The sequence below is a fragment of the Oreochromis niloticus genome, linkage group LG5, assembly GCF_001858045.2.
Source record: "Oreochromis niloticus isolate F11D_XX linkage group LG5, O_niloticus_UMD_NMBU, whole genome shotgun sequence".
Classification (NCBI taxonomy): Eukaryota; Metazoa; Chordata; class Actinopteri; order Cichliformes; family Cichlidae; genus Oreochromis; species Oreochromis niloticus.
Genome location: NC_031970.2, coordinates 17,078,748 through 17,096,897, shown reverse-complemented (window position 1 = coordinate 17,096,897; position 18,150 = coordinate 17,078,748). Strand labels below are relative to the sequence as shown.

The window sequence follows — 18,150 nt, the reverse complement described above, 5'->3', positions numbered from 1 at the left end:
CCGTACAGTCCTGGTAGGTACAGTGTTATCCACACAGAAATTAATATAGTCAGTAATGCATGTAGTAAGGCTGTCGATGTCCTCTCCATGGTCATCACAGATCACCTCCCACACAGTCGACTCAAAACAATCCTTAAGAGCCTCCTCGCTCTCCTCCGACCATCTCTGCACTGTGCGGGTGGCTGGTGGCTCCCTGCGCACTAAGGGCTCATACACAGGGACAAGGTGCACCAGGTTGTGATCAGATCTGCCCAGTGGAGGGAGGGGTGATGAACTATATGCCTCTTCAGCATTGGCATACAGTAAGTCCAGTGTTTTATTGTCTCTGGTTGGGCAGGTCACATGCTGGGTGAAGGTGGGCAGTGTGGAGTCCAGTGAGGCATGATTAAAGTCCCCTGATATTATGAGAAGGGCTCTCGGAGATTGTGTTTGCAGTCTGCTGACCACAGAGTGGAGAGAGTCACAGGCTGCATCCGCGTTGGCTGAGGGGGGAACATACGCTGTTATCGCGATAACATGCGAGAATTCCCGGGGCAGGTAGTACGGACGCATGCTAACGACTAACAGCTCAATGTCTCTGCTGCAGAGTTGTTCTTTCACAGTGATGTGCCCAGGGTTACACCATCTGTCATTCAAACACTGCCAGTCCCCCTCCTTTCCTCTTACCGCTGTCTCTCGTCCTATAATAATAATAATAATAATAATAATAATAATAATAATAATAAGAGGAATATCTCCTCCTACTGCACCCCAAAACTTTCTCTGTGGTCTTTCTCTTTTACCTCCTGTCTGGAACCTCCATGTTCCACTACTTTTGTCCAGTAGATCCACTATCCTTCCTCTGCACATTTCCAAACCATTTCAGCCATCCCTCTCTAATTTTACCTCTATGATGTGCTTTCTAATTTCTAATTCTGTCTTTCCTGGTCCCCCAAATGAAAATTTTAGCATCTTCCACTCTGCCACCTCCAGTTCCTCCTCCTCTCCTTTTTGTTAGTGCCACACAATAATAATAATAATAATAATAATAATAATAATAATAATAATAATAATACTTTTCATATTGGGTGTCCAAATCAGTTTAGTTTTTAAAAATCACTGAAAATCCAATTTACCACAGACAATTATAGAAGCCCAAAGCTTCAAGGCACAATAAACAATATAAATATTGGCTGGGACATTTTATGAACGTGCATGTGTTTGCATATGTTGCATCTATTGTTTGTTTTCTGTGTTAGCAGTTATCACAGTTTGTAATTAAATACACTTTCTTGGTATAATATTACTGGAATTGCTGATCTGGTCTGACATTGGGCAAAAGGCATGGATTCTTATACTAATTGAGAAACAAAGCAAAACATAACACAATCAAATGTCAAACACTGTATCATATAAGTGAAGGGCAACTTCAGAAGAATGTCAGCTTGTTTCAGCAACAGGAGTATTGCTCATTTTATTCATTCACAAGCATTGTAGCAACTTGTTAGCTCAGCTAAAGGTTGCCAAATACACACAATTAAAAAAAATACACATGTATACACATACAATTCAAATATACATAGTCGTACAGAATATGGACTCTGCCATAAACTCTGAGTTTTACTAGCTACGAGTTACAACACAATAACAACTAAAACATCACTCCACATAGAATGCTCTACATCTAGTTTTCAGTGTTTTAAATGAAGTGTCAAAGAGGACAGAACACAATTATCAATACAGCGGCTAAAGACTCTAAACGGAGGCGCAAATAAAACAGCTAAAACATTTCAATGAACTTAGTAAGCATTTCTAATCAAGTTGTTCCTCTTGAAACATATTCGTACATGACTGCAACAAATATTAAGGCACTTTAACTTAAAACGTATGCTTTCTTGTTGCCTTAAAATTCTAAGTTGTCAAAAGTTGTGCGGCAGTAGTCACGGTGTCAAATTGAATCCACTGTATTTTTACATAGTCTTATAAAAGATTTGAATACCACTCATATTGTACAAGTTTGAAATCTTTAAGACGGCTGAAAAATAATTATTTGGACTTTTAGTTTTATATTCAATTACCTGTGAGATGGTGTGTTGCTGTCTATTTTGGAGAGACTTTTAAATACAACTCTATATATTTATTTTGAAATAAACCTTAGTATCGTTAAATTACCAACTCATAATTTTAAGCCACAAGATATAAACTCAGGATTTTAAGTTCTGAAGCTAAAGTAGCAATTTGCCAAAACAAAGACAAATATATCTATATACAGTGGCATGATGAATAAAGTTGAGTTAATTCCACTAAACTACGCTGTGAGTTTTTTATAGTTCTCAAGGAAAACAAACACAACAGAAGACCTACTTTGCAACAAAACAAAGGAGAGTGGCGAACACTATTGAAAAGACTAGTCATTACATAATGCAAAAGGATGAAAGTGAGTTGTTGTGGATTAATTCTGCAAACTGGGGGTAAACTTAGACAGCAAAGACACAATACCATGATGCCAGATTTATTGGCTGTACTGCACATGTGATTGTTGCTCCTCCTTACGTGTTTGACTGAGGCCTAGTCTCCTTTTCTCTGTGGCAACATTTGAGGAACGTCACCATTGCACCTTGCCTGCTCTTCCTGTCTGGTTGCACTGAGCAGGGAGAGTGCAGTCTGTGTTTCCGGAGCCTTTTCACTGCAACCAGCTTTCATGTTGGCGGCAACGCCGTCGCTGCCACCTGCTGGAGGAGCAGGAGCACCGCTTGGTGCGTTGGGGTCAGCTGGAGCCCCCGTGGCCCCAGAATCGCCCTGCTCAGATGCTCGAAGTCTCTTCATGAGAGTAGTCACTCTAACAGCTTTCTGTGAGTAACGAAAACAAAATTTAGTTCATATAAGATGATTACATACAAGGAAATGCATTAGTCCATCTTTTCACTTGCACTCATCATTGGCAACTTCACTAGCCACTTTATTAGGCACAACTGTTCAACTACTCATTAATGCAAATATCAATCACATGACAGTATCTTCATGCATTTAGACATGTAGGCAATATCCTTTTGTGCATTGTGCTCTAGCTACATGCAAGATGTAATCTAATATCTGTAGGTAATTTCTATATATTTATATTGTGTGTGTTTATATTAATGTTTATATAGAGATGTATATATTGTAAATACCATATAATCTATATTCTATTCTATTTGTCTAACCCTTTTTTTGCACCATGACACCAAAAAATATCCCTAATTTGGGTGCTACAACCAACAGTTTGAAAGCAAGCAGGTACCATCAAAGTGTGTCTAATAAAGTGGATGGTGAGTGTAAATCAGTATTCTAAGAAACAGAGTCAAATGAGAGTCATTTTATGGATAAAGAAATGTTTTAGACATTTTATACAGCTAGATATAGCCTCGTAGTTGGATCCTGGGCCACAATTGAATACAACATATGCATTTAATGTAATAAACTAAAAACTACTTTAATTATGTAATTACATTACAGTATTAATTTAATATATGATGTATACTTCATATGAAGGACTACCTTCCACTTGGCTTTGGCAAAGTTCTTTTCAATTTGTGCACAAACGCCATCCTTGATGTTCTTATCTGAGGCAGCATTGCCAGAAATCCTGAAAATAAGTAACAAAAGAGAGATTTTCTCCAGTGCCTGAATTATATTTAAGATATCTATTCAACAACTTCATAATTTAACTTGTATTTATGGTACTGTTTACATTTGAGTTCGGTTCTTTACCATTCATGGGCTATGGCTTCTTGTGCTGTCAATCGCTGATCTTGGTCCACTTCCATTAAAGATGCCACTAAGCTTTTGGCTGTAAAAATTACAAATAAAATAAACAAACAAACAAGAAAAAGTAAAAAACAAAAGAAAAACAAATGTAACAACACTGCATTATTTATACCTTGGACACATCATCTGTAATCTGCCTATTGCAGACATACATACATGTAACCTTGTTTCCAAAAAAGATCAGGAGCTGTGTGAATTCATATGGGCTGCATATCACTTGAGTGCAGATGACCTGAACATCTCAACTCAGGAATTTGTTTTAGAGAAAACAACCAGATGTGGCAGTTTGAGACAGCTGTAGTAAACTAGTCTGACTCTAGTCTGTGATTGCTACTGCTGGATTCTGTCCATTGTCTAACATCTTTATGGCAGTATGTTCAAAAATATTTAGACAGTGCTGAGCTATGGTTTGCATATACTGCTACTCATACCAAATCATTACCTGACTCATATACTATGATGCTGGTTTTTGAACAGTGAACTAATAACAAGTTAAAATCCCACTTTGTTCTTCAGCTCATCAATGCTTCATCCATATTTTCTAATAAGAACTTCAAATGTTGTTTGTTTTCTAATAAGACCTTCAAATTGTGTTTGGCATGCCAAACAGCATATATATATATATATATATATATATATATATATATACATATATATATATATATTTTATATAGTCAAGTCTAACTTCTATTTATGGATTGGCAAATCTTGGAAATTTTAAATGTTTTGACTATGGACATTGTTAATATACATATGCCTATTCCTGTGTACTTTCACATACCCCAGTGCTACTTTAGAAATTCCTTTACATATTTAGACAAGCTAACCTTCATTTGACTGCAATGAAAAGCATTTTCACATGCTTTGGATGAAAACCAGAGTTTAGAAAATCGCAGAGCCCGTCAAAATGTTGAACAGTGTTTTAGGATGTAAGACAGGGGACACAGAATAGAAACGCTTTGCACCCCTATATAAAGAGAGACATGTGGTAAACCTAATAATAGTATATTAACAGTAACCTGTAATAGGTAAATGGAAACATATGGGAGAAAGGTCTGATTCAGGGAAATTACCACTTGCTCTAATCATACAGGAGATTTAAAAGAGAAATAAAAGGCTGCCGCTAATAGAAGCTTCCTTCAAATATAGTCACTTTGTTAGATACATGTTGGACCCCCGTTTGAATTCATATCTGCCTTAATTCTTCATGGCATAGACTCAACAAGGTGCTGGAAACAATCATCAGAGATTTTGGTTCATACTAACACGATAGCATCATGCAGTTGCTGCAATTTTGTTAAACAGATTTTTGATGTGAATCTCAGACCGGCTTATCTGGCACAAACAACTATTGCCACATTCATAGTCACTTATATAACTTTTCCCCCCGTTCTCATGATCAGTTTGAATTTCAGCAAGTCATCTTGACCATGTCTACGTATCTAACTGCATTGACTTGCTGCCATGTAAATGATTAGACATTTGCATTTTTGCATGTGCTGTAGAGTAAGTATACCTAATGAAGTCTGTAGTGAGTATATATGCCTGCTGCTGTCTGAGGCTGAGGTAAATAAGGGTCCTGATCCCTAAGTGAGAACATGCAGGGTTTTTTGTTTGTTTTCTGGTTTGCATTCTGTTTTTTTTTTCTACATTTTACACAGCGTCTCAACATTTTTTAATTTTTTTTTTAAAACAAGGTTGTACAGTCAAATACATTGAGTGTCTCTTACCAGAGTCTGAAATATCATCCCAGTATGGGGAATCAAATTCATAATCCCCTGACAAAATCTTTAGGAAAAGATTCTTATCACGATTATCAGAGTCATCTTCTTCAGCATCATCATAAAAAGGAGGGTTCCCAGACAAACTAATGAGGTGGAAAAAAATTAGGATAAAAGAATAAGACTTACTTCCACAAAACTCTAACTTAAAAAATAACAAAACTTGTAATACAAGATACTCTAAGCACATTATGAGTCACTTACAGTATATACATGATCACACCTATGGCCCAGCAGTCCACAGGTCTTCCATATCTCTGTCTTGCCACCACTTCAGGGGCTAGCAGCAAAAACAGGTTTTAAGTATTTTGGCAGGTTTGCACTTTATAATTAAAAACTAAAGCAGTACAAGATGAATTTTATTGATCTGAACCGATTTTACTCACCAAGATATTCAGGAGTCCCACATGGATCTTTAATGAGTCCATTTTCCAGTTTTGCCAACTGGAAGTCGCTGATAACAATTTTGGAGTGCTTCAAGCGATTAAAGTAGACCAAGTTCTCCAGCTGGTTAAGAAAATGAAAATTTGTTTGTTTCATAGAAAGCATATGATCTTAATGAATGCAACATTTATTACAAGGTGGTCCCTGCATACAGTAATTTATTTGGCCAGTGATGATATGCTGTTGTTTTTCACTAGGTGTCAGCAGTGCAGTACCTTAAGGTTTCTGTGGATGATTTTCAGAGAGTGCAGGTAAGCTACAGCTTCCAACACCTGCCTCATAACATTGCTGGTGTCTCTCTCTGAGTAGTAGCCTTGATCTAAGATCCAGTCAAAGACCTCTCTGCCTGTAGCGCTGGCAGAACAGGACACCTAGATTTAGTACATCACTTCTTGATAATACTCCAAAACATTTCACAGATTCAATAAATCGTTTCTTTTGTGAGAGGTGAAGAAGTACAGTGAACAACAAATGCCCCCAAAGTACTCACAGCTCCAGGAAAATAAAGTACTCTTTCTTTGTTTCGAAGGCGTCAACGAGCTGAAGGATGTTATGATGTTTTACCCTTTGAAGGGAACAGGAGAAAGATGCAGTGACGTAGGTGAGGTTACATGAGCAATAACTGAGTCAAAAAGGATAAAATAATCTCAGTGGTACTCTGTAAAACAAGAGCACAAAACAAGGTAAAGCTGTGTAACTGCAACAGGCAGTTTTTTCCATTACGTCAAAAACTGCCAGCATGGCATCACCACGGTCTAGCTCATCAGAGGGTGAATTTTTAGAACACCAACTAAAACAGTGCAGGCCTTAGTCAAGCAATGACAAATCACCACAATAATAGTCAGTTCTGGGTTCATAAATAATCACCATCTAATGAATTCCTTATTAAACTGATTTGGGACCAAGTATGCTGATTGTTATTATAATTTCTTGTCAGTTGCTGGTGGTGTTGACCTTTATTATGTATTATTTTTCATGCAAATGTGACAATTGAGTCCTTAGACATCACAATAGGCCCACCGAATGTTATGTGTCTATAGAAGTTCAGGCTTTTAAAAATAAAGTTTTACAGGATAAGAATGGTGGGAGACCCATTTAAAAAAATTAACTAAAAATGTGTTTGGTTCTGATTTTGTCAGGTCCAATACTCATTTGTCACCTCATCTTAAAGCACAGGTAACACACTACTTTTATTTAAAAAAAAGTGATGAGCAGTAGTTTTGTTTTTTTACTCATCAGTAAACACTAGATTTAAGCTGCACCTCTTGTGCTCTAATAAACATTTACAAAAGCAGTCCATGTGGGATAAACCCATGTTTATGGTAATGCCATGCCATCTACTGCAATAGTTATGCTCACTGATCTCTCTTTTTCTTCTTTTTTTAGCAGATTTTCAATATCTTAAAAAGGCATAAGTCATAATTTGGCTGCAAAATAAATACATATTAAAAGGATAAATTAATAAGTTTACTTCTCAGCTTGGTAGATGGTAAGTAAATTTTGAATATCACCGGGCTTATCCTTTAAGCAAAAACAGATATATATGAAACAAGCAAATAAGCTGACTTTACTCTGTTTGTCACTTTTGCAATACACCAAACTTGAATATCTTGGCTTTTTCACCACAGTGCGCCCTTTTTGGGATTTTTGGCTGAACTCAGAGATAAATGGTCATTTCACATCAGCTTTGCTTCACTGCCAGGTGGCTTCCACACCCCTAAATGAGCACCTCCATATTTTACTTACATCTTCAAGATCTTAATCTCATTCTTGGCAGCTTTCCTGACTTTCCTTCCATCCTTTTTGTGGAACTTTTTGCATGTGTACATCTTTAAGGTGTTCCGGTCCTTCGCCCGAAATATCTCACAAAACTCCTCTCTGTGTCAGTCGGGGAAAAAAGCAAACATATATCATATTATGAGCCAAATTCCTCAGAACTCTGTACACACTTGTCAGCATTCAGGTAGGGAAAGGTTTACTCACGATTTAACAATTTGTCCGAGGTCATACTTGTCGGTCACCTCTGAGGGACTGTTGTAATCCTTCTTCTCCCCGAGTGTCAAACAGCCAAATGGCATGGCAGCTCGTGCCCTAGCCGGGGAATATCTTGCCAACACAACCTGGCAACGATGGGTAATAAGTGAAGAGATAACATATGAGTATAGCTTTGTTTTGAAAGATATCGGCATAGTACATAGTATTTGCTAAATACTATAAACAACATTATTGCACATTAGTTTTAAAGGCTGTGCTAAAAATTACTTCAGAAAGAAATAAACTGTTTCATTAATGACACTAAAAGAAATGGGGGGAATGGTTTCTCAGCGATGCGTTTAACATTAAATGAATGCAGTAAATCAGTGCACACGTTTGCAGGAAGCATGACTCTCTTTCTCTGGATACATCTGAGACTAGGCAGGCATAATTGAGCTTGTGGGAGCAAATTATTTCAAATTACCACAAGAGCAACACAACATAAAAATTAAAAATTTCAATAATCTTCTTCGGGGAACTCAGTGAGACCGGCAAGCGTGCTTCTTTCCATCCTGCAGTGAGTCAGCCCTGTACTGCAGGAGCAGCGGCTTTCATTTGTCTGTTTTCTGCAGTAAAGAATATTCAGGTGGATTTGACCTTGTGCAACAGCTGAAAATTTGAAAAAAGTTGTTGCCCTGTTGGTGTTCAAATAACAAGAGTAAAAGCCACAATATTAACATATAAAAACGTACATGTTTACTGTCAACCAGGAAGAATTCAATTTTAAAAATTAAGAAAATATATGAGAAAAATCTCTTAGAGAATAATATTATTGTCCAAGTACTGTACTACAACAAAGTAAGTGGTAGTTTATGATCACAAAACTAATGAATAACATGCAGTGTAAGCCACATGGTTTCCCAAAAAGAAGTTCGGTGCTTGTGTTCTAATTAGGGATGGCCAATGTAGAATAAAAAAGACAATCGCAGAATACGTAACTGTGTGTCAGACAAGTATCATGATGCTGGAAAATGTGAAATCACATAGGATCATTTATTAAATGCTTATCTTTTTTTGGTCAATCTTCCCAAGAGCACCAACAGAGTAATGTAAAACAATTTAGACTCTAATAATATAGTCTGTGATTTATACAGTAATTTTACGGTATGAGTCAAAACACTCATACCATAAAATTCCATGTTCCGTGAACATCACCTTCCACACACATCATGTATGTGATCCATCCATCCATGCACGGGTGGCGATTGACTGGCTGGAGCCCATCAGAGATGTTACAAGACGAAAGAGTGAAAAGCTGAAATCCTGGGTACAGCCTGGACAGGTTGCCAGTGTATTTTCATGCAGGTTTTATTTAACTCCGTTCTGCAGAAATCCCAGGTTCTGAACCACCAATGAATTTTCTATAACACAAATCTCAATATATTGTAAGATAAACAACATAAATATGAGAATTTTTAGTATATGGGAAAAAACTTTTACTAAATATGTCAATCATACATCATAACTAACCCACAGCTTTCATAAATACAAAACACTTTGAGTGCACTGGTCTCTCTAATGACCGAAATAACAGAGCTTAGAAATACATAACAACATAAATCCTTAACTGTAGGATAAATGACTGCATGCAGGATGACATTTCCAACTGTACGCCACAAAAAGCCCAATAAATTAAATTCACCCACATGAATTCCTCTAACAGGTTTCTATGCCAATTTCACAGCCTGGCTACATAACCCCGCTGCTTTTTTTCATCGTGAAAATTGGAGCACTTTTACGGACACAGAGTGATCTAACACTGGATTATTTGCTATAACGTGTTCTCAGAGCAACGGCATCTTTGTGTTTCGCCTTTGCTTTGAATTAGTTATCTACTTTGCTTAGAGACTTTCTGTCTTGTGAGATCAGTGCAAGCAGCTGGTGGTCAAAGTGTTTACCAGCTGGGCCTCTGGTTTCCATTCTAGGTTAGAACTCAAACTTTGCTTTGAAATCACACATAACTTTAAATTAAGATAACCTGAGCTGATGCAGCTGAACAAGTCCACAACTGCCAGCTAAAATTACTGATGACATAGGAGCTGTGTGTGGATAACAGACTATTTTTTTGGCAGGCCTTACAATGGAAGTAGCAGCCAGTGCAGAAGAGTGGGAGTACAAAAATTCTGACTGAGGTGTTGAGTGATAGCCTCAGTCAAGACCAGAGATAAAGATTTCTCCCAGCTGCGGCATCCGGTAATATCTGTAGTACAGCAAGGTGTAACATATTTTAAGAAGATGGTCTTTCAGTGTACTTTTTAACAATGTATTGCTTAAGAGTAATTGTGAATCAACACCCTCAAGTTGAAGACACTAGGATGGTATAGGTGGCCAAATGTTCTGAAGGTGACTCTCCAAAGACGTCTATGTGAGATAGTGATGCTGCAGTATCTGAACTCCTTATCTTTTCCAGCGATATTCCAAATTTTAGCTTCTTTTTAAGGAATCTAAGAAATGACATAAGTCAGGTTAATATGTCACCATAAGGCTATTTAGTGGTTTAGTGGAAAGACACAGTTGCCAACTTCTTTATCGCTTGGATTTTGTGTTTGCAAAGGGCTCTTTCAGTAAATAAATTGATAACAATTCTAAAATGCAGCATCCTTTATTAGACTTCAGCAAGTGACCTTTATTGCATTTTATACACATCTTGTATCTCTACCTGTATATATTGTAAAATGTTTGAGCTATGAGGTTAATAGCATTAGTACTAGGATAAGCAATGCAGTAGGTAGTTACAGTACAACTATTATTATTAATTTAAGAACTATGTAATTGTGTTTTGAATAGGAATGCGGAAACATTATGCAAGTTACCAGCATTTCTAAGTCACTGTTACTTATGTGGTAAAAAGTAATCCACCCACTCTTTGACTGCAAACAGGCCACTTTTATTTTGAGCACGCTAAAGTGAAGGTGGGGGTCAACTTGGAGTAGCCAAAGGGATCAAGTCTCTTCTTTTCAGCCATTACTTTTTTGTTATTTAAGTCCATCCCAGACTTTACTCAAGGTTGTGTTTTTTCTTCCATCAGTGTGCACAAGCAGGAGATGTTTCCTGGGGGGTGAGTGAAAGACCGAGAGTGCTGCAAACTAAAAGCACACGATCCATCTCCTCCTGCAGAGCTCTAGCCCAAACAATTCCGTACTTCAGTTTACCATTTGCCTGGTGAAAATGCAGAACACAACAGCGTGGCTCTCCTCTGTCCTAAAGGGGCGAGCTTTCACTTCACCATTGGTCTAGAGTATGGGGAGCATTTGAAAGATATGCCCAAGCTAAATCACATCCTCTGCATGAATCTGACAAGAACAATACCCAGGCTCACCATTAGCATTTTCTCTCACTCAGATTGATACAACTCTGTTGTCTGGGTATCAGAATAATCTCTTTTCATTATACATACACCAGTCCTGTAACGCTCATTTAGACCAACGGAAGAACACATATGTGAGGACACAAATGCACACATTTTGCTTTCATTATTTGTGTTTATTCAACCAGAATTCATCATCTTATTTACCCTCACTTATAAAAGGGCTTGAACAAAAACTAGGCCGCAAGCATATTTAGTAAGGTCTGACCAGAGTTTTAAGAAACAAGCATTTCATCTCAGGGCCTCTGTTTCTCACCACAGCCAATAGCTACCGCAGAAAGACAGACGATATCATGAATGCCATGCAGAATTATAGGGTAAGGCGGATGTGAGACCAGTTAATGCAATTATCAGACCTCACAATGAATCACAGATCCCTACACCTGTTCTCAGAAGCTTGAGTCACAGGACGGCTCACCAAACAATAAACAGAAATATGGCAAGTTGGGCAGAATTTTGTGTGCACATGTTTTTCCCCTTTCAAAGCAATCTTTGAGATAAGAAGCAGTTCTTCGGCAGAAGACAAAAAAAAAGACAGAAGACACTTGACTATTGCTGAATCAGGGGTCTTTTATCTATGCCTTTTGAAAGAGCTGAATGAAGTGCTCTTCAGTAATGGGGATGTAAATTATGTCTCAAATTAAGTCGCTGAGCTCAACTTAAAAAAGAAAAATATAACTAGTGACACCCTTGGTGAATAATGACAAAGGCAGAGCGGTGTGATTAGAAAATAAATTAATTTTTAAAAAATGATGTCACTGTCCAGCTGCTGATTGGTAGCATAAAGTAGTAGTTCAGGTTATTTTGTTTTCAATAACAACTTTAATATACAGCCTACAAAGCTGACAGTCGTGATGCATGGGGTTTGAATAGACACCTTCTTTTTTTTTTTACAGAGGTTTTGCAACATTAAAACCCAAACACAAAAAAACTCCCATTTCTATGCTGAAATGGGATTTAAACAAAAGTGAACAAAAAGGTCAAAAATGTATAAAGAAAAATGATCCCCCTGAACTTGAATGTGATGTATAATATCTGACAAGAAACCAAGAAGCAATTTGTGTTTAGGTCTCTGTCCTTTTCATTGACTTTGTTGTTGTTATTCACTAGCTGGAGTTGCAGTTTTTTTATTGATAGTGACAGTGGGATGAAATGTATGTTTGTTACAAAAATGAAACTGTGGGTACACTGAGTCATAGAGCTGCAGTCTCATAATGCTGCTACTGACCCTTTATTAAGGAAAATAAATTACATACATCTGGAACACATTACCAACTGGACACGGTCCTGCCACAAAGGGTACTAAAATATAAGCCTTTGCCTGTAAATATCATCCTAGGGCACATCTCAGCTGCCTACCACCGGTCTAATTTTGAAGAATAAGATTAATGAGGATGGATGACACTTTTTCAAACTGCGTTCCAGCAGTTGCGCAACACTGCCTAACCTTAGGGGACTATTATGATTCAAAATAAAATCTTTGAGGGATGAGGCATGTCTGCGTTTTGTTCTGCTCATGCTGATGTGAGTTTGAGGGGAAAAAAAGCCTGGAAATTTGCATTATGCATTATATTCCAGCAGTTAAAAATGACAGCAATTTATCAGAATTTTAAAATAGTCATTGTTTTTAAGCAGTCTCACCTAGGCTGCAGTGCCTGAATGGCATGAACGTGTTGGGTTTAATTTTTTCTACAGCTGACCAGAACAGCTGTTAAGTTAAAATATGGCTAAAAATATTTCAGAAACTTCTACTTGGAACCATCATCTGCATTCAGTAAAAAAAAAAAAAGTATGACTGTGGAGCTGGGTAGAAAAGATTTATTTGTATATTTTATCTTATGTGTTAAAATACTGAGTTTAAATTTTAAAATATCTGAAATAAAAATTAGATTTGATGAATTTGCTGATTTCAGCTTGCAGTTTTCTTTTCTTGTAATTTAATGAATTGGCATCATGAATATGTACATGAAGTAATTTCATGTGTGTTTACGTGTTATGCTTCATGACTCATTTTGCTTTATTAAATAAACTATTATCTAATAAACCCTAAAATACTAAGACATTACATGTTCAATGTTCCTGCAGTGACATTGTATTTATAGTCCATCTTATAACTGCATGTTGTTTCACTGTAATAAAGCTTCATCTCTTTTGGTCTTCTAAGCAGCATAATTGATATGCTGAGTCATGTTGAACAACTGTGATGGAAATTGGATGATGTGTACCGATTTTCCCCAAAGCAGACGTTCATTTTATGGATACTATTTACTGTCGTTGCCTTGTTTACTTGTTTTACGTTCTAGTAGACCACTAGTACACATACTTCACAATGTAATGGGTGTGTTTGTGTAGGAGGTAACAACTGACAACTTCTGAAGGCAGTTTGGAAGAACATAAACCTTTTTTGCAGGGGGGGGGGGGGGGGGGGGGGGTCTGGAGAACATTTTTTTTCTTTCATTGTGCTTTTGCTGTTAGGTGTGCCCGTGACATTTTACAGACATGACTATAAGCGTCCTTATTTATTCCTTATTTATTTATATATTTATTTTTAAATAAATGTTTCTTGCTGCTATTTTGGAATTGGATTGTTTGTCAAAGCCATGTGAGACAGTGGCAGCAGGCCAGAGCTGTGGATTTGGCCACAGCTGAGGCTCTTCAAAGGAAACTGCTTGGTGACAGGGGGCAGATGGCAGTGATAATATCTGAGCCAAATTTTATAGCTTGTAATGCTTCATTTATGATTAAAATGTCCCTCTTGCTAGCTGTGAATGCAAAGCACACATTTACATTTTTCATTTTCCGACACATTAAGGCAGAAATGAACACAGGCGAAAGAAAAGTGTTTGTTTTGTCCCCCCCCACCCCCCCACCCCTCCTTGAACGGCAGGTCCAGTGAGGTGGAGAAAATTTTGACGAGTATGAATCAGTCCTTTTTTTGTGCTTGCTTGTGCAATGCATTGACTCGTACCATTCAACTCTTTTCTGAAGCATCACTGGCTCATCTCACCACTTTCTTCTGATGTTGTTTTGTTGCCATGGTTTCCAAGAGCTACAGTATGCATTGTGGTACTGTCTGTACAGAACAGCTCTCTGTGCTCTCACTGGCATTACTCCCCAAAACCACTGCCACTTCATGTGACCGAAACTCTATTAAAAGAGTTTACAGAACAAAACTTCAAGAATATTAACCAAGGTAACTAATCAAGAAAGATACTGAAGCTTGTTCACCACAATACTCTGATACTATACCAGAGCGATGTGTGACCCAGTTATCAGACAGCTACTTTAACCTACTGGAATGCACCACTGCATAGAAATATTAAATTCAGTGTATAGCTTGCTACATGAACTGAAAACCACAGCTCTCTTCAGGTAAGCCCTTTCCACACTCTTCTTAGTGATGAATCTTTTACTGTTTCTTGGAAAGAAGAACCACCACGGCTTAGAATAAGAGAAATATTAGACAAATAAAGCAGAGTGTGGTGTGTCTACATCTCTTTTTTTAAATATCTGTAAATACTTGATATTCATAGATGCACATTGTGTCTAATATGCATTTCCAAATTCTGCATTTAAACACAGTATATCTTATCACTGTATCATTGTATCAAGTCTCTTGTTTTCTGCACCAGGTTTCCCAAACTTCTGTGCGCTAATTACAAATTCCCACTCCTGCAATGCTGTATAATTGATCCAAATCCGTAATGACTAAAACGACACGTCACCGAAATCCTTTCAAGACCCACTACAGGTATACAAGGGCACCCTTGTGGCTTTCTTTTTTTAAAATGGTTTATTCTAGGAGACAGTCACTTGGACTGTTGTGCTTCTTCTGGGAAAGTGTTCAAAACGTCAAAGCACTCTCCCTCCTTCTGGGGTGTAAGAAGTGTTGGCCAAAGTAAGTGGGGATTGTAAGCTCGCTGGCTGTGAAAAGATGACAAATAATGACAAGGAGGCATGGACACCGCGAGACTGTGAGACTGTTAAAATGTGAACTGAAGAAGTACTGCAGTCTGAGTGCAGGGAGAAGACGCCTTATGTAAATCTGGAGCGCAGTTTGAGCAAGTCTATGAACTACCGCTTCAAAATCTTAGATTTTGAATTAAGTTATGATAATGAGGAGTATAGGCAAACTTGCCATCGGCAGCAAAACCGATTTCACCGTTATTAGTCTTCCTATGGGAATACACTGACAGCCCAATAGCTCATGCAGGTTTAACAGTTTATGCATAGCTCAAAAAATGCGGGTAGCACAGGTTCGTCCGATGTCACCGATCCTGCTGTTTTCTGAAATCACGTGAGAATGTCTACTATTCCTACCAAAATGTTTAATTCCTCCAAAAGTTTTCAAAACATCTCCGCTGTGTTGTGTTTTTGTATCAAAGACGGTCATTAGCAGTTACTGAATAAATAAACCTCGGAGAACATCCCTCAACAATTTCACTTATCGGTTTTTTTTTTCTTTTCTTTTTTTTGACGGCAGTGTTTTGCAGTCTTATGACAGTAATCCAAATTACGCAAACTGCACTCACTTACCTTCAACGAAGTCAACTGGTACTCGGTAATCCAAGTCTTTGCGTAATATTCGAGTATTTGACTGCGGCTTCACTTTTCTTTGGATGCATCCACTGATGTCCCAGCGTGCTATCACAGAGATATAAGATACTCGAGCGTTTCCAACAAGTCAGCGTATTCACGGGAGTATTACGTGAACGTGTGATGGTAACCGCGGACTATGATGCAGAAAGGAGGGGAAGCGTGTGTGCGCGCGAGTGCGACCCACTGTGTAGCAGTGTTTGGAGCACTATATACGTGCACCACTGCATCAATTATGTTTTGAAAACAAAATATATTTAGGGAGATGTCTCAAGATGGGGCTTGGATGAACAGGGAAAAAAAGCTTCTTTTTTTATAGAACGAAAATCTCGTTGCTACTTTCACGAGAGAGACTGGAAGTAATTCCATTTTAAATGGCCATTTTTTTCATTAGATCTCTTTCATCCCTGAAGAAAGAACGGTGCAGCCCACCTTTGGTGTGAACTTTAACCAAATAACAGCAGATTCATAGATAAAGTACCATCATCAAAGATCAAGTAATCCTGCAAGGTGTTTGACTGGAAAACATCTCAAACACAAGCAGCACTGAGCAACCAGCAATTCCATCATGTATGAATGAGACTAGGGCAGTACCTTCAACTTCACAAAAACTGCAAGCTCTCTATGATATATTTTCCAATATATTTCCCAGAGTATAGCCTATACTCATGTTAGAAACCACCTGCTATGTTAAGCAACTGACTAGGAGGCAACATGCTTTCTCCTTTATTTCTCCACAGAGCACATTCATATCCATTTTTACCAACTTATTAAAGTGTATTGATTTCTGATGCCTTTTAATTTGCTGTGATGAACCGGATTGAAGGTCCATGCAGCTTGATTGTCAGATCAAACCGAAAGCCAGGGAGTACAAGAATGCCAGTCCAAAGTACCTTTGGGAAATAACTGGCAGTAAAGTGAGTAACACCAGATTAATTTAGTACATTAACTGTATCCCTTATCCAAAGCTGCTACACGACATAAAAATTAACCTGTGCAAGAAATAAAAGGATCACCAAGCACAGTTTTGTTTTTCATCTCTTGAGCTAATACTGGTACAGGGCTCACTCAAGCCTCTGAAGAGGTGATTACATGAGGTAGAAATAACATTAACAACACACTTCTGGAGCAGGTGCTATCCTCAACCTCTTCACAGACCGTGTGGGTGCTGTGTGTCATGGTGAAATTGCTGAAAATGTGCAGGTTTGAAAATAAACATCTATTACGTGGTTCTTTCCGCTCATATTTTTAATGCATATAAAGTTTAGTTAGTTTAGACAACAGAAATCTGTCATTTTTAGCACTCGCTGAGTGCAGTGAAAACAGATATCACCATAAGTAACTTTGCAATTATGTACAGGTATGCAGAGGATCTGCAGGGATTTTAGATTGTAGGCAGACTCTGTAGCACTGCCTTATATAACAGGAGTGTCTCTCCTTTCCGAAAATGAGTAATGCCGCTAAAAGGCCATTGGGATAACTGGAAAGAGTGTGGTGGAGCATCTTTAACCTGCTCCCCACCTACCCACAAAACCACCTACTCTCTCTTTTCTGACTCCCTGTAATATATGGCTCTCCAGAATTCTGGTTGTCTTAGGAGTACAAGTTGTGCTGTATCACAAATCTGAATCCTGGAATTCTATATACTGTTGTCAAAATTTATAAACTGCTATACGTTTAAAATCATCTCTCCAGCCATCCACTAAATTTTAAAGTGGAAAATCAAACATTTAAAGCTAAAAGAGCTCGGAAATACAACTCGCACTAAAAGTGCAGCAAAAGAAGCACCTTCTCTAATGAAAATTAATAAGACTGCATGGAGTTTTCATCAAAAGTGGGGCTTCTGTATTTCCTGAAAACCTACATTATTAGATAAAAGATATTTGGAGAGTGTCCAGGATGCTTGAGACACTGTCTAGAACAGTCATAAAGAATCTAGTGTGACAGCCTTGAGACGTGACACTTCCCTGTGCTTTGAGTGATCAGCAAGTCCAAAAAAGTGTCATATAAATCTAGTTCATTGTCAAAGGAGCTGAAGGACAGCAGGTCATTTTAGATATGTATAATGAAGGATTGCAACATGTGTAGAATATATATTTACTCCACACCCGTGTTTACATTTGAATATTTGTATGTCCACAT

The 18,150-nt window shown here is 37.8% G+C and overlaps 1 protein-coding gene across 1 annotated transcript; it reads right to left on the bottom strand.

Moving 5' to 3' along the window:
* Window positions 1–1,419: 1,419 nt before the first annotated feature.
* Window positions 1,420–16,199, bottom strand: LOC100706556 (caM kinase-like vesicle-associated protein). The gene is made up of 11 exons (XM_003448328.5): window positions 15,949–16,199; window positions 7,995–8,131; window positions 7,758–7,889; window positions 6,502–6,576; window positions 6,227–6,365; window positions 5,954–6,074; window positions 5,772–5,847; window positions 5,517–5,653; window positions 3,730–3,808; window positions 3,517–3,604; window positions 1,420–2,829 (listed from the first exon to the last, which is right to left on the bottom strand). The coding sequence occupies exons 2-11, from the start codon at window positions 8,087–8,089 to the stop codon at window positions 2,548–2,550; spliced, it is 1,224 nt and encodes a 407-aa protein (XP_003448376.1). The 5' UTR covers window positions 8,090–8,131; window positions 15,949–16,199; the 3' UTR covers window positions 1,420–2,547.
* Window positions 16,200–18,150: the final 1,951 nt, after the last annotated feature.